The sequence below is a fragment of the Phodopus roborovskii genome, unplaced genomic scaffold (genome assembly GCF_943737965.1).
Source record: "Phodopus roborovskii unplaced genomic scaffold, PHOROB, whole genome shotgun sequence".
Classification (NCBI taxonomy): domain Eukaryota; kingdom Metazoa; phylum Chordata; class Mammalia; order Rodentia; family Cricetidae; genus Phodopus; species Phodopus roborovskii.
Genome location: NW_026126578.1, coordinates 13,847,986 through 13,869,689, shown reverse-complemented (window position 1 = coordinate 13,869,689; position 21,704 = coordinate 13,847,986). Strand labels below are relative to the sequence as shown.

The 21,704-nt window shown below is 42.3% G+C and overlaps 1 protein-coding gene across 2 annotated transcripts in view; it reads left to right on the top strand.

Moving 5' to 3' along the window:
- The first annotated feature begins 1,713 nt into the window (after positions 1-1,713).
- The window catches only part of Rimklb (ribosomal modification protein rimK like family member B), a 42,722-nt gene continuing 22,731 nt past the window's right edge, over positions 1,714-21,704 (top strand). For both annotated transcript variants that reach the window (XM_051203602.1, XM_051203601.1), the window contains exons 1-2: positions 1,714-1,925; positions 20,306-20,532. In XM_051203602.1, coding sequence (XP_051059559.1) covers positions 20,358-20,532 — 175 coding nt within the window. In that variant the 5' untranslated portion in view covers positions 1,714-1,925; positions 20,306-20,357. The remainder of the gene's footprint in view (positions 1,926-20,305; positions 20,533-21,704) is intronic.

The following is a 21,704-nucleotide window of genomic DNA, read 5'->3' as shown; positions in this document are numbered from 1 at the left end:
AAAATAACTTTTTCTTTTTTCAGGCAAACGGGCTAAGGTACAGGGAGGTGAATCTATTTGAGGAGGTCACATAGTGAGTGGAACCAACAATTAGTGTTAGCAGTGTGGCTTCCGTCATTCCAAGTTATGGTACAGCACTTAAAACGTATACAACTCTGTATACACCCCTATAGAGAAAGAGGCAGACAGAGGTCACACTTGTGGGAATTGGTCCTCTTGCTTGGCAGAGGTGTACAGATGCCTGTATTTACCCACTGAGCATTTTTTTTTCTCTCCCACCTTCTAGGCCAGTGGCTCTCAACCTTTCTAATGCTGTTTAATACAGTTCCTCAAGCTGTGGTGACCCCCAACTATAAAACTATTTTCGTTGGTACTTAACTGTAATTGTGCTACTGTTATGAATTGTAATGTGTTTTCCAGTGCTGTCAGTCGAGCTCTGTGAAAGAGTCGTTTGTCCCCCAAAGGGTAGAAACCCACGGGTTGAGAACCGCTGCTGGTCTTCAGGACTGGCAAGACGATGAAATGATTAGAGACACAGAAATTGTTGGCTGACATGATTTGAGATGGGGGTGAGGAGCTGCTTGAATTATAGGTCCTATCTGGGATTGCTGGTGACTGAAGTTATTTGGGAATGAATTTTCAACATAAAGAAGGACGGTCAAATGTTAGTTTCTTTTTTGGACAATGATTTTTGTAAGTTTTTTTTTTTTTTTTAAATAAGGAAATGCTCCTAAATGTATGATGTGTTTATTCTAACATCAACTCAAGGAACTCCTTTGTATGTTCATACTGGTTTGTAAAAGGCTGAGCTGGCTCCAGCTTCCCAGTCTTGCCTTTGAACCTGCCCAGTCACAGAATTTATGATATCGTTTATTTTCTTTTGTCGCCTGTGATCCTCCTGCCTCAGCCTCCTTAGCGCCAGGAGCACGCTGGGCTGAGGCTGCAGTTAACGCGCCTTTCCCCTACGGAGCGGCATTGTCTTCGGCGCACTCGCGGATCAGGACTATTGCCGTTACCATCATCTTTGTCCCCCAAATCTCTGCCTTCTGGTGAGGCAGGACGCCAGGGAGGACTGCTGGCGCCACCGCGAGCCGCCCGAGTCCCCAGGCCAGACCTCGCGCGGGGGGGGGGGGGCTCGGCGGGCATCAAAGCGCGCACGGCCGCAGCCCCGAGAGGGGGCCGCGCGGGCGGGAGGGCGCACAACGGCAGGGCCTACTCTCGCGGTGCCGAGCGGAAGCCCCCTCGCCCCCCCACCCGTTTCCCCGGCTCCGAGAGGACGGTTTGGGGGCGGGTGGCGAAGGCGCGCGTCCTCGGGGCGCCCGCGTGGCCCCCCTCGCGAGCGCGCGCGCCCCGCGGCTCCCCTCGCAGGTGCCCGTCCGCCCCGGGGCGCGCGCGCGGCCCCGCCCCCCTCCACGCTCCGCGCCCCCCGCCCGCGAGTGCGGCGCAGGGGGGCGGGGCCGCGCGGGTCCTCGGCTCGGGCGGGGGGCGCGCGGCGCCTGGGTCTGGGGGGGGGGACGCGGGGCGGCCTCGCCGGCGTCGCGCGCTGGTGTGTGCGTGCGTGCGTGTGTGTGTGTGTGTGTGTGTGTGTTCGTGTGTGTGTGCGCGTGTGGGGTGTGAGCGGGGTCTCGCGCGCGCGCGCGGTCGAGCGACAGGCGAGTGAGGGAGCGGCGGCGGCGGCGGCGGCGGCGGCCGGGCGTGAGCGTGTGTGGGGGGGAGGGGGAGCCGGCCGACACCCGCGAGGCCGTGAGAAAGTGGGCGAGCGGGCGACGACGCGCGGCCTGGCTGCGGGAGCCGGCGGCCAGGAGAAAGGAGGCGGCTCCCGGCATCCCGCCCCCTCCCCCTCCTCAGCGGACTTCCCGCGGCCCGCGCTTGCTCCCAGGCGGCGGCCGGCCGGCCGGGCAGGCGAGGGAGGAGCCGGCGGCCAGGTGAGCGGCGGCGGCGGGGGCCGGGGCCGGGGGCGCGCCCTCGAGCCGGAGGCTTCGGCCGCGGACCGGGGGCGGGCGCCGGAGGCCGGTGGTCGCTGGGTGCCGGAGGCGGCGGGGGAGCGAGGCGGAAGCTGGGAGTCGCCTGCGTGCGGGAGGGGGCGTGAGGCGGCGATCGCGCCCTGAAATCGGTCCGGTTCCCCGTGTAGCCCAGGGGGTGTGGTAAGCCTGGGAATGCTGCTTAGAGTAAAACCTGCCGGCTGCTCGCGGTCCTCAGGGGTGTGGTTGTCGCCGCTGTCCCTGATTCCTCCGAAGAATTTGATGTGACCGAGGCAGGAGGATGCTGTGAGCCTCACCCTGATGTTACTACGCACCCCCCCCCAAAAAAAAAAAAACCGTGTAAAATTTAGACTAGCCATCAGCTATTTACATTTTCCCCCTTTAACAGTCCTGTCTGAACAATAAGGGTGACCAAGGAGAAAATCCCCTCCCCCCCAAAAAAAATTCCTGATAGAGGACAACTTTAGTCTTTAATAATTTAACGTTTCTCGTCCCAGGTTTGGAATCCCTGTATTCTGTCCGGTTTGTATTTATGAATAGACATGGAGTGTTAATTCTGTTTTATCAATGGGGTTGTTAAACTAACCAAGCTGTGTAACTTGAATGTAAATTCTTTCAGTGTAATTTTATTTTCCTTAAAAATTGCCTACAGCTTTTCCAGTGTTTCTAAAGTTGGGTTAAATTCCAAATCTATGTGGAAAGTGTATCAGTTTGCTATGGAAGGTTTTCTTTTTTTTGTTGGCTTTTTTCCCTCTGGACATTTTAAATTATTAACTCTAACCATGAAGATTTAAATATCATTTAGGTCTCTTCCTCTTCTTTTGTTTTAATCTCTTAAACAATTAATTGACAATACTTTTTAAGATACTTGGAATAAAACAAAGGAATTTCAGTCATGGAGATTAGAGATTTAACACTTTAATTTTTTTGTTTTTGTTTTCTTTTTTGAGACAAGGTTTCTCTGTGTACCTTTGAAGCCTGTTCTGGAACTTGCTTTGTAGACCAGGCTGGCCTCTGCCTAAGTGCTGGGACTAAACGTGTGCACCCCCCCCCCCAACCCTTTACTTTAAAAGAAGCCATTGTTGATCTTTCCTAGTAGTTCCTTGGTTATTTTGTCAAAAAAAAAATTTTTTTTTCTTTTTTTTTTTTCAGAGACACAGTTTCTTTGTGTAACAACCCTGACTGTCCTGGAACTCACTTTGTAGACCAGGCTGGCCTCAAAGTCACATAGATCCCCTGCCTCTGCCTCCCAAGTGCTGGGATTAAAGGTGTGCGCCACCACTGCCGAACTGGTATGTCAGATGTTTTGAAGTACACTTTTTATTCATTGTGAGTACTCCTTTTTTTTTTTTTTTTTTTGGTTTTTCGAGACAGTGTTTCTCTATGGTTTTAGAGGCTGTCCTGGAACTAGCTCTTATAGACCAGGATGGTCTGCAACTCACAGAGATCTGCCTGCCTCAGCCTCCAGAGTGCTGGGATTAAAGGTGTGCGCCACCACCCGGCACTCCTCCTTTTGTGTGTGTTTTGTTTTAGTTGTTAGTTTGGAAACCCCCCCCCCACCATGTCCCTGTTTCCTTCTGTTTATTGGTAACTCCTTTAGGTGCTGGAGTCCATGTGTTTTTTTCTGATTCTGACAAAACAGCCAAGAGGTAAAGAGCAAGTCCAGTCACATGCAGTCTTCCACTCAATTAAGAGCCCCTGCCTCATCCCCTTTCGCACTGTATCTGAGAGGCAGCCCAGTACCTAACTTAAAGTAGCCCATTGCCCACCAGCTACCATCTGGCTTCTGTTAGTTTATATGGGACAGTTTTATGGGAAACCATTTTTGAGTCTCTATTGAATATACTCCTTGCAGTAGGTGCTTGAGGGCTGAGGGAAGAATGACAATAAGAAATTCCCCCCTCCCATTTCCTCTTTGACAGTTGAACCACTGGGCCTCCATTGAGATGGGGGTTTGAGGGCAATGAACAGAGTCTTCCCACTCAGAGAAGCAGGAGTAGCTTCTACTCATGGGCAGCAGGCATAGCAACGTAAACTGAATAAAAAGTGGATGAAAGAAAAACTGTATTGTGAAGACAGAGAGAGAAAAACCAAATATAAAGGGGATTAATTGTTGTTTTTGGAACTCTGTAATAATGTGGACTCCTGGGGAGCCTTATGGTGGGTGAGTTAACAGAGTATTCTGGAAATGGGATTAAGTCATAAACATTGAACCACTTTAGAGATTACAATAGTTACACTATTTTAAAATCTGAGGGAGAAAATGTTAGCTGTGCTGACACAGTTCCAAGAGAAGATGAGTAAGATTAGGTGCAGGTGTTAGAGAAACTGTCTTTCCTTTCCTTGCAATTGTCTTGTAATATTACAATTGTTGAAATAGCTGGGTGGTGAACTCCTCTAACTCCACCCAGTACTAGGAGGCAGAGGCAGGTGGGTTTCTGTGAGTTCAAGGTCAGCCTGGTCTATAGCATGAGTTCCAGAACAGTCAGGGCTGTTACACAAAGAAACCCTGTCTTGAAAAAAAACCAAAAAATCCTACTATTTTCCCCCAGATGGTGGTGGGGCATGACTTTAATCCCAGCATTTGGGATGCAGAGGCAGGCAGATCTCTGTGTGAGTTGGAGGCCAGCCTGGTCTACAGAGCTAATTCCAGGACAGCTAGGGCTGTTACACAGAAAATTGCTGTCTCAAAAAAAAAAAAAAAAAAAAGACAGACCCCCCCCCAAAAAAAACAATGGAATCTCCAAAAATATCTGTACATAAGTATTTTAGAGCCATGTAACATATGTATCTTTACAGTTTAGGTTTATAGAAATCTGTCTTCATGGTAACGAGTGCCAGGTTGTTATTTTTTAACTTTTTTTTTCTTTCAGATTTAGCTTCTCATTATTAAACACAAAAGCTATAAATGAGTCCCCCTCTGTTCCTTAGAGGCTGGAATGCATGGAACACCATGTGCTTATTTCCCTTCTGGTGATATTTTGTTTGTGCTTTAACAAGTAAAGTTTAGCCAGGCACCTTTAATCCCAGCACTAGGGAGGCGTAGACAGAAGTGATATGATTGGTTGGCGAGAGGAATATAAGGTGGGAGGAGACAGAAGCTCAGTGAATTCAGTCTGATGATTCCTAGAGATCACCCATTGCATTTAGGTCAAGGATTCTGTAGAGGTAAGAGCTGGCTGACTGCTCTGTTTCTCTGATCTTTCAGCATTTACCCCTCTAGTTGGCTTCAGGTTTCTATTATTAAGGCCAACTAGAATTCATGTTATGTTATCCTTTACTAAGATTTTGTTTTTGTTTCAGCTTGAACTGTTGGGCCTTGGTATTGAACTCTAGCCTGAACTCAGTATTCGGACCAGGCTCTAATTCTGCCTCCCAGGTGCTGGGATAAAGGATGTATCACCATGGCAGCTACATTAGCCCACCCCCCACTACCCAGTGTTGAGGATTATACCTGGGGCTTTGTGTATGTTAGGCAAACTAACACTGCTGCCCCCTTCATTAAGATGATAAGTTGGAAAAATAAACTGTAAACAATGCCAGATATATATGTGTGTGTGTGTGTGTGTGTGTGTGTGTAACATTTAATATATAAAATTTAATATTTAACATAGAATTTATATAGAAAAAAATATATATTTAACCAAATACCTGACATGGAGCAATTTAAGAGAAAGATTTAATTTGGTTTATATTTCTAGATTAGTGGTTTTCAACCTTTAATGCTGGGACCTTTAATATAGATTCCTCTTGTTGTGGTGACCCCCCCCCAGCCATAACATTATTTTATCACTACTTCATAACTCTAATTTAGCTACTTTTATGAATCATAATGTAAATATCTAATATACGACCCCTAAATAGGTTGAAACCCACATGAGAACCTCTTACAGGGGATACTGACTCTCATCGTGGAGAGGCATGGTGGCAGTGAGTCTGTAGTCAAGAAGCTGAGTGTGACAAATGCTGGCATTAGCTTACTTTGTCCTCATTCAGATCTAGTCCTAGCCCATGGCAGTCTTCCCCTTTCCAGTTAAACCTTTTGGAAACATCCTCGTAGACACTCAGATGCATTCCCAAGGAGATTGTAAATTAAAGTTGACAACGGAGGCGAACCATCAGAGATGGTTAGGTTTACAACTAACAGGGATACTCTTTTTTTGTTTGTTTTTTGGTTTTTCAAGACAGGGTTTCTCTGGCTTTGGAAGCTGTCCTGGAACTAGCTCTTGTAGACCAGCCTGCCTGAGCCTCCAAGAGTGCTGAGATTAAAGGCGTGAGCCACCTACACCTGGCTTAACAGGCATACTCTTTTGTCTGGTATTTAATTTATATTTCACACAGCCAACTCAAAACAATTATTTTCAGTTTTAATGTGTCTGTGGTAAGTGGGTGTGTGGGTGCTCCCAGAGACCTGGAAAGGGTGTCAGATCTGGAGCTGGAGTCACAGGTGGCTGTGAGCTACATGCCGCATGGTTGGGAACCAAACTCTGGTCTTCTGTAAAAGCTGCAAGTTCAACCCAGGCACTGGGGAGGCAGAGGCAGAGACAGAGGCAGGCAGATCTCTGTGAGTTCAATGCCAGCCTGGCCTACAGAGCTAGTTCCAGGACAGGCTTCAGTGCAGTAGAGAAACCCTGTTTAGAAAAACAAAACAACAACAGAAACACACACACACACACACACACACACACACACACACACACACACACACAAAGACAGAAAACAAAAAGAGCAGCAAGCTCTCTAAACTGCAGCAAGCTCTGAACTGCTCAGCTCTGTACAGCCACAGCCAGTTTCTCTGTAGCTTTGGAATTGTCCTGGAACCTACTTTGTAGACTGTGCTGGCCTTGAATTCAGATATCTGCCTGCCTCTGCCTCCCTAGTCCTGGCATTAAAGGCCATGTGCCACCACTGCCCTGCTCAGATCTTAAAATCTTATCTTTAATTTGGCAATCTAATATACTGTGCCCTGTCACTCATTGGCAGAGAATAAAAGATGTGAGTTATGTGCAGTCTAATTTCATTGATCATGCTGCTGTGTTTTGTTTTTGAGATGGGGTTGCTCTGTGTAGCCCTGGCTGTTCGGTGGAACTCTTGCCCTTGAACTCAGATCTGCCTGCCTCTGCCACCACTGCCTGACTGATCACCTTTTTTTTTTTTTTTTTTTAAATCTGCCAGTTCTCCCAGTAATGACTGGAGTATCAAATTTTCCCTCAAAAATGTATGCCACAAATTGTGACAAAAGCAAAGTAAATAAATAAAAGCTACTTATCACCTAAATGCCTACTATCTTCTATACCTTTTCCTCTTTTGATGCTGCTAGCTAGCTTCATGCTGTCAGCCGTAAAGTCTGAAATAAGAACAAGGAATTACTGTGTCATGTAAGACCACTTGTTTTATGTTGCTGTGCTTTCCCATTTTTGATAGCATTTGAGATTTTGTACTTTATCAAAAGACTGCATTTTGGAAGCCTATGTAAATTTCCCCCAATAGTATTGCTAATTCTTCCTTAGATGTTTTGGAGCACTCAGTTTCTTCCATTGACATAATTTAGTCATCCTGTTAGGCTCTAGTAAGAGTAGCTTTCACATTCCTTTATCAAAGCATAGTAATATCTGGGAAGGAAATCTGGGGAGGACATTTCGCATTTGTCTTGAATGTGAGGATCTTTGAACTATACTGTACTTTGTACCTCAGAAACTTTTGTAACTTTGTCATTTTTGTTATGCCAAAGTTGAAGATCCTCAAAGAGACCACCAGGGAGACAGACCCAATGAAGTGTAAAAGCAAGGTTTATTTATTGTTCATCCAACCATGACAGGGACCTAGTCTAGATGGCTGACCAGCAGCCACCAGAGGAAGTAAATTCCCTGTCTACTGTAGGGTTTTTAAAGGCAAGAATCACAGGATTACATCAGTAGATATGGGTTGGTTTCTGATTGGTAGGCATTTGAGGGACAGTTAGGAATTTCTCAGTCATAATTTGGCATGAAATACCTGTGTACCAATTATTATCATTGGTCAGTGCTGAAAGGGAACATTCTGTGGTTTTTATAGCTTTGTCTTGTTACTTGCAGGTGGCCTATTGTTCATAGATACCAATAGTTTTCTACAGGGAGACTACAGGGGAGGTTTTGGTCTCCCCTGGAGTTTCTTTTGTGGCAAAGTAGTTCCAGGAACCAAGTATCTAGAAGGCTGGAGAAACGGGGCGGGGCGGGGCGGGGCGGGGCGGCTCTAGGAGATCTGGAATTTCATTGCCTTATGTGTTGAGTCAGAGGCCTACATGTCTTTTTTTTTTTTTTTTTTTTTTTTTTTTTTTTGTAGCCTGTCATGGCTGCTAAAGCAGGGGGTTCTAAAGTGAGGGTCTGGTCCCTTTATTTCTCTCTAGCATGAATTATAAAGAGTTGAATGGGAACTTCAGGCTTTGTCACATTTAAATTATTAGAAGTAAAGCCTTTGAGTTTAGTTTACCCCTTTCATCTCCTTTTTTTAAGGTAACCCAATCCTGGGTTACTAGTGAACAATTTCTGTTGTCATAATGTCCCTTCTGTTTGTTTTGACTTAGCCTCTTAACCAGGGAAAAAGGACAACATTCTTTTCTGTGCTACTTCCTGCTGACTTTGGGGAGTCATAGTCAGGGGTCCAAGCAGGCTGAAATCTAGTCAAAAGCAAAGAGGGAATTTAGACAATGGGGTGTTTATCAGAAGCATATGGCTGGCAGACTCTGTTTGATGACATCCATTGGCTGGACTGGTTTAAATCCTCTGCGAGTATAGAGCTCCCAGTCTTTTGGAGCAGGTTATAGTCAGTAACTGATAACTGTGATGGATCTGCCAGAAGTTAAAACTTGCTGGGCATTGGTGGCACACACCTTTAGTCCCAACACTCGGGAGGCAGAAGCAGGTGGATCTCTGAGTTGGAGACCAGCCTGGTCTACAAGAGCTAGTTCCAGGACAGTCTCCAAAGCTACACAGAGAAACCCTGTCTCAAAAAACCAAAAAAACCCCAAAAGCAAAAACAAATCAAAAAGTTAAAACTTATGTACTTAATCAGAACTCTTAGGCCCATAATTTTAGTGATCAGGAAGCCCAGGAGTCCCAAGACTAGGGGAGAAAATCCCATCCTCAGGAACAGACAGGTGGGATAACAAAAACTGTACTTATCTGGAATCCTTTTGACCTGTGAGAAGTGGATCCAAGCTTTATGATTTTGGACCCTCTGAAACCTATATGAGCTTTACTATGCAAAAGGATATAAAAGTTTTAGACATAATAACATTACCAATTTGTATTAAAATCCCCATTGTAGAAAAAGCAGATATTGGTTACCTGTAAAATAGTAGGAAAAGACTCATATCATTGAATACTAGCAAAAACTACAGATTTGGGTTAGAAGCATGTACATTTTTCTTCTTGTCTAGTGAGCCAGGTTTGGACAGAACAGAGGTGTTCTGGCCTGATGAAAAGCCCTTTAAATTTATACTTAGATGACAACCAATATAAATCTAAAACCTTGAGCTTGAGAGTCATTGCTCTATCAGCTTATCAGAACTTTATTAAATGAGTGTTAAGCTGGCTTATAGTCTGACTATTGATACTATCAGAGATCTGAGAAGGATAACTTTTCCATAGCTTTTGAATATCAAAAATGGCAGGGTCCAGACAGTTGGCTATATCCAAATCTCCATTAGCAGGCATAAGTATAAAAGAAGAGCATCAGTCTTTACCAGGCCTAAAGGTGAGAGTTTTTTCTCTCTGTGAAAGAGGGACATGGAAAAAGATTGACCTGTCCCTTGTTCAAGGGCTGGGCCAGGTCCTGGCAGCAGGTGTGCATGGGGGTATCCTGCCTACTGGTGAGCATTGTGTAGACATGAAGGTGTCCTGTAATCTTTGGAGACTTTGGGTCACTGTCAGGATCTGAGATTCTCTGATGTAAGTTTTGTTTTTTAGTTAACATTTTAAGTGGCATATTCTGCAGATCTCCCGGAAGCATTAAGAGTGTTGCCTAGGTAAATCTGGATAGACAACTTTGTTTTTTAGTTGTTTGTTTTTAAGTCTAACCTTTAAAAGCATATACAGGGGACTGAGTGAAGTTTGTCCCTGTTATAAAATTTTTCTGTACTTAGTATTGCTACATTGGCATTAGTGCAGGATCTGTCTGGAGAACTGGATTTAAACTGAGAGGCTGTGGAGGGATGTTTCACTCAGAGTCCTCCAGCCTGACTGGAACTGCTTTTAATGTAGCAAAAAGGACAGGACATTTAAAGAGTTAGAGTAACTTAAAACTGCCAGTGATAAGAATGCAGATACACTTTGATGAAACAGTCAGGGTTTCTGGGTGAAATGTGTGCCCCACTGAGGCCTTTAAAAGCATGACATTCCACAAACAAGCTAGATGTAAGAGCCAGTAGAAGAAGAAAACTTCCAGTGGCAAAAAAGGTAAATGAGTTATGTCTGGCAGCAGTAGAGTGTGTCAGCAGAAGCTGGCTAGACTATTCCTCTGCCTAGACTGAGTGAGGGAAGGAGGTGGGGGGGGTCAGATCCACTTGAGAGGATGCTGTCTCAGTGCTGACATCTGCACTGAGAAGAAACAGTAGTAGTAGTACAACTAGATGGAAAAGAGAAACCTGCCATCCCAGGCTGAATGGCTTTAACTCTAAGTTTTAGCTTTTTCTGTTAGGTAAGCAAGCACTCAACCACTGAGGTACACCCGCATCTCTTTTGTCAGTGATTGGCTATGCATGAAGGGCTGGTAAAATGTACTTATTTTTTCTGGTACAAGTTATATGAAAAATTCAAGCAACCACACGTCTGGTAGAGAACTTACATAAAACTCATCAGTGACATGAATGAATGATCCAAGTAGAAAATGGGCAAAAGCAGTGAACAGACATTTTATTACGAAGGATATATAGATGGCAACATTATATTAACCCATTAAAACCTGTACCTTGGCATTCTGCTTGAGTTGGCTGCTAGCTGCCCCAGGTGAGGTGCAGCCCAGAAAGACTGAGTCCAGGCACCAGAACCCAGCATGGGAGTACTGGCCCACAGCCAACAGCTGGCATCTCTCATGGGAGCTGTTGTGTACAGCCACCATAAATGACCCAAATCCATTTGTTTTCCTGTGGAAGTAAAAGCCTAATTTTTTTCCAAACATAATTTATCTTTGACTTTTAACATTAAAGCTTTTTAAAAGTATACAGAACTGCATAATATAACATTTTACTAAGCAGTATCAAGAAAGAGAAGGGTTAAGGTGGGAAGTTACTGGCCAGCAGAAGAGACCTTAACTGCTCTTCTAGTGAAGAATTTGGCTTCAGGCAGAGATCTAAAGGGAAGGAAGGTGTCTGTCTCATGTTAGGGTGTATCCCTGTCATGTCCATTTACTGTCAGTACCATCAAGAGAAGACAAACAAACACAGCACTTAGACAAAAGAAAGATTCAAGGTTGGGAGGCAAACTCCCCAGTAGCTACTCGGGTTCAGATGGTGGGTCAATTAGCTGGATTTAGATTCAGATGTCGGGATTCCTGCTCTTATAGCACATCTAACAAATTTACAGTTTTATATTGTCTGCCAGCAAACCAAAAACAGAAACATAAAATCACAAAAACATAAAATCACAAACCTGTCACAGAACTCAAGACATAGGACTTGCTCCAGGCTAGCACAACAAATAACACAGAACTTACCAGACTAGTTAGAGCCAAAGCAGGCAGAGGACTTTGACAGATATAACGGGTCACCCAACTGGCTGGAGAGGAAACATAAGCCAGAGCTCCTACAGCCAGAAATAGAACAACTTGCCTGCGCAAGCAGAAACCTGACAAACACAAAAAATTTACCTGCCTGGTTGGAGATTTAAACCTTCAGGGATCTGGGGATCCCGGACAAGCCCCCAAATGTGCCCCAAGTTTGGAAGATCTCCAAAGAGACCACTAGGGAGACAGACCCAATGAAGTGTAAAAGCAAGGTTAATTTATTGTTCATCCAACCATGACAGGGACCTCGTCTAGTTGGTTAGTGCAATAACCACCGGAGGAAGTGAATTCCTTGTGTACTGTAGGATTTTTAAAGGCAAGAATCACAGGATTACATCAGTAGGTATGGATTGGTTTCTGATTGGTGGGCATTTGAGGGACAATTAGGAATTTCTCAAAGTCATAATTTGGCATGAAATACCTGTGTACCAATTATTATCATTGGTCAGTGTTGAAAGGGTTTCTATGGCTTTGCCTTGTTACTTGCAGGTGGCCTATTGTTCTTAGATACCAATAGTTTTCAGAACCAAGTATCTATGAGGGGATCGGGGGGGGGGGGGAGGGGGTGTCTGGAGTTTCTTTGTGTTTAGTTTTGTTCTGATGCTAGGGGACCTGGAATTTCTTTGTGTCATGTCCTGAGTCAGAGGTCTACTTGTCTTTTTTGTAGCCTGTCATGGCTGCTAAAGCAGGGAGCTGAGTGAGGGTCTGGTCCCTTTATTTCTCTCTAGCATGAATTATAAAGAGTTGAATGGGAGCTTAAGGCTTTGTCACATTTCAATTAGAGTGAAAAACCTTTGAGTTTAGTTTATCCCTGTCAGTCTTCTAGAGATACTTCATAACAATCCTACTAAGCAAATACATTAGAATTTTGTTTTGATTTTCAAGATCTTTTATAGTTGGCTAGGAATTTAGTGATAAAAGCTACTTATTGCTTAAATAGAAGGTAATGTTTTTCTGATTAGAGGTGGAAGTTTCTAAAAACCTTTCAGTTCACTTAGGATTTTTATTTCATTATGTTTCTTGTATCAGCAAACATTTCTAAGGACATTCATTGTTGTACACTGTCACCTATCTTCAGGATTTTTCTTGCAGAACTAACTATCCATTTGATGACAGTTCCTTATAATGTAGCCCCTTGATAATTGTCATTCTACATTCTGTCTTATGATTTTGGGTACCTCATACAAGTAAAACCAATGTTTTTTTCTGTAAATGTCATGTTTGATTTAACATAATGTCTTCAATGTTCATTCAAGTTGTAACATCAAAGTCTCATTTTTATAAAGATTTATTTTTATCCTATGTGTATGATTTGCCTGCATGTATACATGTGTAGAGATCAGAAGAGGGTGCAGATCACCTAAAACTGGACTAAGAGCAGCAGGGACTCTTAACTATTGAGCAACCAAATTAAATTTTTTTTTTAAGACTGAATGAGTTTTTTTTGGGGGGGTGTGTACATACACACACCCCTCTTTGGCCTACTTATTCATGTGTCAGTGACATTTAGGTTGTTCCTTCCATGAAGCTACTATAATTAATACTACTGTGAATGCAGGTGTATAGAAACCTGTTTTTTTTTGTTTGTTTGTTTTGTTTTTTTGAGTAGCTGAAGATGGTCTCAGATTCATCATATTCATCATCATCATCATTCAGCCTTAGCCTTCATACACTTGTGTGTCATAATACACATTGCTTCATTATGGTTTGGGCTTGCATTTCCCTCAAATAATGCCAAGCTTCTTACTCATGGCATTTAAAAAAATGGTTTGTTTTGGTTGTGTTTATGTGTTTATGCATGGGCTAGTTAGTGAGAGGATAACTTAAAAAAAAAAGATTTATATATTGATTACGTATACAGTATTCTATCTGCATGTATGTCTGCACACCAGAAGATGGCACCAGATCTCATTACAGATGGTTGTGAGCCACCATGTGGTTGCTGGGAATTGAAATCAGGACTTGTGGTATAGCATCCAGTGCTATTAACATCTGAGCCACCTCTCCAGCCCCAGCCCTGAGAGGGCAACTTTCTTTCCATCCTGGGTTCCAGGGATGGAAGTTGGGTCATCAGGCTTGTGGCAAGTGCTTTTACTTGCCAAGCCCTTTTGCTGTCCCACTCAATGATGGTGTAACATCAGATTGTGTTTGTCTTTGTGTGTGCTGACACCATGTCTTATTCTCTATCTTCAGTTTAGGACCAAGTAGATGTTTAGTACCATAAATAGTTAAATATTAGTATGTATCATCATTGTTTTCTTCTTTTTAATTTATTTGTAATCCTGATGATTTTTGGGGGGTGGGGGTGGTGGTGGTGGTTCAAGACATGGTTTCTCTGTATTACTTTGGAGCCTGTCCTGGAATTAGCTCTGGAACAATTTAGAGTGTTTGGGTACATATCCAGAGTGGTACAGCTAGGTCATATAGTACCTTTTTTCTTTTGTCATTGCTGTACCTGTTTGTATTCATACAGTAGTAAATAACCATTTCTCTTCCACCCCATCAGCATTATGTTTTCTTTACTTGATAACCTTTCTGACTAAGGAGAGATAGAATCATAAGTAGCCTTTTTGTGTGGGGGGATTCAAGATGGGATTTCTCTGTGGCCTGGAACTCTGTAGATACCCCTGCCCTGCCTCAAAAGAGGTTTGATTTTGCATTTCTCTGATACTCATAATATATTGGCCATTTTTGTTTGTTTTGGTGGACCTCCCATTAGCCAATTTATTGATTGGAAGGTTCTTTTTGTTGTTTTCAAGACAGGGTAGCCTTTGCTGTCTTGGAACTCACTCTGTAATCAGGCTGTCCTTGTGCTCACAAATCTGCCTGTTGCTGTTTAAAGATGTGTGCCACCACTGCCTGGTGATTGGAAAGCTTTTTAAAAATCATGTATATTTATGAGTGCCTGTCTGTATGTATATTACACCATGTGTGTGCTTGATGATGGTAGAGGTCAGAAGGCAATAGGCCCTCTGGAACTGCAGAGCTAGTTCCAGGTTAGGCTCCAGAGCAATACAGAGAAACCCTGTCTCAAAACCAAAAACCAAAACAAAACAGAAAGAATGCTAAGCTTTATATCCTAGAATGTTTTAGTTGAAATTATTTGAAAGGTAGAAAAAGTACATTTAGCTTTACTGTACTATGAGAATTAGGATTTTGAGAAAATAGTCATACTCTAAAAATATTTTAAAGGGAATCTGGTGCTAGGTATGGTGACATTTGCCTACTTTCCCAGTGCTGCGCCTGCACAGCCAGAGTACCGAGCTTGGCGGATGGTGTTGGGATTGAAACATTTAACAGACCACTACGAGAAGTGAAGAAGAAGCTGCTGCCACTGTTTATTACAGACAGTAATGGGCTTATGTACCCAAGCCAGGGGATGGGCTAAGCATAGAAGGAAATCATGTACCATCCACACCTGGGGTCAAGGCACACCTGCACTGCGCATCAGAAAGTTTTGAAAAAAACCTTGTTTGCTCACCATTGTTTGCACAGAAGTTCTACAGCTAGTTGGGGAGGAATAGAGCTGTAAGGGACAAGTACTTAAATTTCCCAACATCCCATCACTGGTGGATGGTGTTTATTTAGGGCAGGAGTAGGGTGGATTGAGGTCTAGGCCAGCTTGAGATCCTTTCTTTGAAAAAATAACGTAGGTAGACAATCTTAAACACTGAAACAGTGACTTACCCGTGATAAAAGGAGTAAGTGCAGAACTTCATCTCTTTAACCTTGTGTTGTAGGCAGTTGTTTGTTTTTGGCATGCTGATGCTGAGCTTGCAAGGGAAAATGTAAGGAGTAGGTTTTTCCACCCGCCACTGGTCTTGTTCCACCACCGCACCAGCCCCAAATAACACACTGTATTTGATATAATGCTGTTGGCCAGTTACTTGTTTCTTATCGGCTAGCTCTGTCTTAAGTATTAGCCCATTTCTGTTAATCTATGTATTTGCATGTGGTCTCGTTTTACCAGAGAGCCGCCTGGCGTCCTGCTCTCTCCAGACTCTCCATGTTGACGCCTCCTTACTACTTCCTCTCTCCTCCTTGTGTCCTAGTCCTGCCTATCTTGCTTTCCTATTGGCCAACAGTGCTTTATTCATTAACCAATATGAGAAACATATTTACAGAATGACATCTCCCATCAGGAAAACTTAGGAATAAAGTGTCTAGGTGGCTCAGCACAGAAGAGTACCCAGCACTCTTGCAGACCCAGGCTTGGTTCCCAGCACCTATTTGGCAGCTCACAACCATCTGTAACTCCTATTTTCAAGTTATCTGCCACTTCTAGCCTCCATAGGCACCATGCACGGACATGGTGCACAATAACAGACATGCAGGCAAACACTCATACACATTAAAATTAAATTTAAAGTCTACCCTTTTCACTAGAGTTTATAATTGGGTATTTATATATTGTTTTCCTTGATACTCTGAAGGAATAAGACAGTCATAGGAATTAGTTGACTCAAGTTTACAATATAAGAGGAAATGAGTAGGCAGGCTGAGATGGTGTACACTTGTCTTCACAATATATGGAGACAGAGATAGAATGATTGCTAATTGGAGGCTATTTAGTGAGATTCTGGTAAAAGGCAGGGAGACTACTAGCTTACAGACATTTGCTGACTTTCCATTTACCTTACACACTGTATTTTCTCACAGACTTTATTAGATAAATAACCAAGCTTCTTTAAATGCTAGGAAAAGTAACCATTTAATTTTGCAAGGACTCTTATCTTTTAAAATAGTAAATATTGATGTCAGTGAGACAGCTTTAGCAGGTAAAGGCACTTTGCCATCAGTAAGACAGGAAATCTTCTGAGTGTTCCATGAACATGGTGTGTACAATCTTGAGCAAAGGAGACAGAAATGGGCCCTTTCCCTGCCTAGGACCCAAGAATGAGGTTCAGAACTTTGAGATGTAACACTGACCATTTCTAGCTATATAAACTTGTATATGTATGCCCTCCATAATTAAGCACCTACTGTTTTTTTGGTCAGGAGCTGAGTGTGCAACACCCCTGTGATGCCATCACTAAGGGTTTCTTTTCTACCTGTGGTGAGACTGCTTCTGGGGTTTAGCCTGGATAACAGGTGTTTGGGTAGGGATGTTCAACAAGTATAAAGTCAGACATCTTCAATAATACCTGCTATCTAGAGACTTGTGGAATTTAGGTTGCCAATTTTATTTCTTAAAGGAAAGTATTTTATTTATAATCACTGAGAAAATGTTATTTCATGTAACATTATTATTGACAAAAATGTTTCTGCTTCCCCAATAGCATCTTATTATAATTGCTGGGGCAGCAACTGTCACTCATAAGGAAAGTCCATCATGCAATAAAATTAGTTAATTATCCCTTAAAAGATGAGGCTCAAGAACCTGAGTGTCAGACCAGGTACTGACATGGCTCCAGAATAAAGAACAGTGAATACAAGTATTTGTTGTTTCCTCAAGGGAAGCTAAGACTCTCTGAGCTACTCTGTTGTGACTTTTCTTTGTAGCCTTTCCTTCTGAGTGAGACCTTCTCACGTAACCTTGAAAGCCCTGTGTGATCATAACTTAGTTATAGTGCCTAGTTGGGTACACACTTTGGCTTTTTGTGGTTATCCACAGGGATGAAAGTGCAACAGAACCCTTAGGAAAACATCTTCAGTAAAGATGACAACAGTATAGGTTTGTTTTGTAATTTTCCCATAACTATGACTAAAGTAAAAATTTTTATGCTTAGTAGCTGGGTGTGGTTGTGCATGCCTTTCATCAGTCTCTGCACTCTGGAGACGAGGGATCTTTTAGTTGGAGGCCAGCCTGCTCTATACAGAGTGAGTTCCAGGACAGCCAGGACTGAAAAACCAAGAAACAAACACAAAATAAACAACAAATGAAAACAAAACAGAAAAGCTTCCTAGAAAATTTGTTTTGGCTAGCCATGGTGGCATGCTTGTAATCCTAACATTTTGAAAAGTTTTGCAAGGAGAGTCTCTTGGCTACATAGTGAGATCTTGTCTCAAAGCAAAAAACAAGCAAAGGGAACATAAGTTTGTAACTTGTAGGCTGTATAGGATATTCCATATGGGGAAAATAAAATATTTTGTATTTCTGTTAGGTAGTTATCTCCTAATAAGATTTAAGTATCTTAAACTGGTGCGATCATTGTAATTTATAATTTGCCAAAATTGGGGATGGTGTGGTATTGTTGGCATTACCTAACCAAGAATATTTACCCAACAGTTACATGTTTTTTTCTTTTTGAACAGTACAAGTATTTACTTGCACTTGTACTGTATTCGATCTAGAGGTGATTTAAAGTGTACAGGAGGGTCTGGAGAGATGGTTCAGTAGTTAAGAGCACTGACTGCTCTTACAGAGTTCTGAGTTCAATTTCCAGCATCATATGGTGGCTCACAACTACTTATAATGAGAGCTGGTGCCCTCTTCTGGCCTGTAAGGACACATGCAGGCAGAACACTGTACACATAATAAATAAATCTTAAAGTGTACAAGAGAGGATATATGCAGGTTACACAGAATAATTCATACTTTACTATAAGGGCGTTGAACACCTGTAGATTTTGATGTGTTCTGGATGAAAGTGAGGAATGTGGCTGGGATTTGGGGGTTTAGAAGTAGCCCCATCATATTCATGATGCTATGGGCAAGGGGCAGCTGTTCTCAACGTTTTTAGGTTTTTCTTATTAAAAAAAAATTGGGGGTTGGGGGCAGACAGGGTTTTATGTTGTAGCCCAGACTGGCCTGGAATTCACTGTGTAGCTCAGGCTAGCCTCAAACTCACAGAGATCTGCTTGACTAAAAAAGACTTTAAACTTTTCCCTCTTATTATCAAACTGTTTGTTGCTTTTCAGGAAGACAATTCTCAACTTTGTCTGATGACTCATGATTCAGACTTAGAAGTAGCACTCTGGAAAGGCCTTTTCTTTTTTTCTTTTTTCTTTTTTTTTTTTTTTTTTTTTTTTTTTTTTGCACTCTTAGTAAAATGTTTCAAATGTTCCATTTAAAGAAGGATACAAACACAGAGTAAGCATACTGTCCTTGAAATAGTGGCACACAGTGATGGACATGGGCCTTTGCTTGCATTATGTAGAGAGAACTCTTTGTTCATTCTCTAATTCTTTACTTTTATTAAAATTACTCCTAAAATGCTAGTTTTTGCTTATGTAGGAATACAGGTTTTTAAATTATCTACATAATAATAAAGCAAGAGAAAATGTAAATGTACATATGAAAAAAATTTAATGAGTTACCTAGTGATGGGGAAGTTGGATAAATATTGTCAATGACTTTTTTAATAATTTATTTTTATGTGCATTGATGTTTTGTCTGCATGTCTGTGTGAGGATGTCAGGTCTTGGTATTACAGACATTTGTTAGCTTCCATGTGGGCACTGGGAGTTGAATCCAGGTCCTGGAAGAGCAGCCAGTGCTCTTAATTGCTGAGCCATCTCTCCAGCCCCAAATACTGTCATTGATTTTAATATGATCCATTTTATGCCAGGAAGGAAATTAGATTGTATATTATTAAACATTTTTTAAAGATTTATTATTCATATTAGTGTTTTGCTTGCATGTACATCTTTGCCCACATGTGACACCAGGTCATAAGAGGGTGTTGAATGGGACTGGAGTTACGGATGGTGTGAGCCAGCATCTGGATGCTGGAATTAAACCCTGGTCTTCTGCTGTTGAGCCATCTTTACTGCTCCCAAGAACTGAAATTTTAACAGAAGGGATGAAACAGAAAATACAAATAGGCAATCAGATTAAGTATATTCCTAGTCAGAATTACATAATATTAATATAGGAAAATTGTAATGGAAGTATGCTGTGTGACCTATTGTACTGCCAGCTTCCCCAGGGAAGATGGAGAAATCTTTCTCCAGGATGTTCATGTAACGAGTACGGTTTTTCCGCCTGCCGCCGCCTGGTCTTGTCCTGCCGCTGTGCCAGCCCCAAATATACAGAGACTCTGTATTTAGTACAATATTGTTGGCCCGGTTACTTGTTTCTTATCGGCTAGCTCTGCCTTTAATTATGAACCCATTTCTGCTGATCTATGTATTTTCACATGGCCTTCTCTTACCGGGGAGGCGGCTGGCATCCAGCTCTCTCCAGACTCTCCATCTCGACTCCTCCTTACTACTTCCTCTTTCCTCCTTGTCTCCTAGTCCCTCCTATCTTCCTTTCCTATTGGCCAACAGTGCTTTATTTATTAACCAGTATGAGAAACATATACAGAATGACATCTCCCATCATGTTCATATTTTTAGTGGTATGCCATCAGGGAGAAGTCATAGTACTTCCCCTTTGTTTTGTTACTGAGGCTGGCCTTAAATTCTCTTTTCAGCTAAGGATGACATTGATCATCCTGTCTTTTCCCCCTTGCCCACCCACCATCTCCCCAAGAACTCAGGTTAGCTGGAAGTGTTTCTTTCCACTTCTTGTTTGTTTAGTTAGCTTTATGTTAACTAAACTAAACTAACATTTATTTGTGAAATCTATAAATCTATATGATTTTATCAGTCTCATGTGTATTTTCTTTTCCATTTAGATAAAATTTTGCTTTGAAATAATCCAGAAAAGGAAGAGCAAGCAGATCCGAGATGTGTAGCTCTGTGGCTGCCAAGCTGTGGTTTTTGACAGATCGACGAATCAGAGAAGACTATCCACAAAAGGAAATCTTACGAGCTCTGAAGGCCAAATGTTGTGAGGAGGAGCTGGATTTCAGGGCCGTGGTGATGGACGAGGTGGTGTTGACAGTTGAGCAAGGCAATCTGGGTAAGACTATACAAGTGCTCTTTCAGACTCTTCTTAGAGTGTGGTGAGTTTAAATGTCTGGGGAAATGAGAAGTGAAGTCATAACAGCCTTATCATTAAGTACCATCACTCAACAAGAAGTCTGTGTACAGAAACATAGGACACTAGTACTTCCTAAACTGTATTATGTATGAAAGAGTGGAAAGGAAATCTTAAAAAAAAAAAAAAAAGACTTCATAGTTTTTATAAAAATACCACTTTCATCCAGGCATGGTGGCATATAACTTTAATTCTTGTCTCTGTTTTGTTTTTATTTTTCCTACAGACAGGGCTTCTCTGTGTAGCCCTTGCTTTCCTAGAACTTAGATCCATGCCTGTCTCTGCCCCCATGCCCCTCTCTGCCTCCTCTAAGTGTTGAGAAACCCTGTTAATACGATTTTTTTTTTTTTGCTTACCTACAAAATTTAAATCCATTTTCTTAAAAGTACTTGTAAGGAAATTTATAATTAATTAATGGGAGTTCTGTTGATTATTTATTTCTCATGTCATTTTTACTTTCCTTTAGATATATCTGCAGCATTAATTGAATAATTATTTTTAAAAAGCCATTAGTGTGCATGCCTTTAATTTCAGCACTCAGGAGGCAGAGGCAGCTCTGCCTTGGAGGCCAACATGGTCTACAAAGAGAATGCCAGGATAGCCAGAGTTGTTACACAGAGGAACTCTGTCACAAAAAACAACAAAACAAACAAAAAAAGGATTTGACTTAGCTGGTGATACATGTATTTCTAATGTTTCACATGTGTCCTAATGTTTCACCTGGGCGTGGTGGTTCATTGGAGGTGAGGTCAGAGTTCAAGGCCAATATGAGCTATAGAGTAAGAAAGAACCTGTCCCTTCAAACAAAAATAAATATAATAAATAAACGTACAAATGAACCAAGTGGTAGCCTTTGGTTTTTTAACCTTTAAAAATGTCTGCTAAGGAACCAAAATTTGGGAGGTAGACTTGGACATCAGTCTGATGGTCAGTTTCACAGGATCTAGAATTACCCAGATGTGCATTCCTGGGAGTTCATTTGTTAAACCCCACATTAACTGTGGGCAGGGCCATTTCTTGGGTAGGGATCTTTCATTCATGGACCTCTTGTGGATCCAGACATTTTGTCTTTTTTTAAAATGTATGAGAGCTTT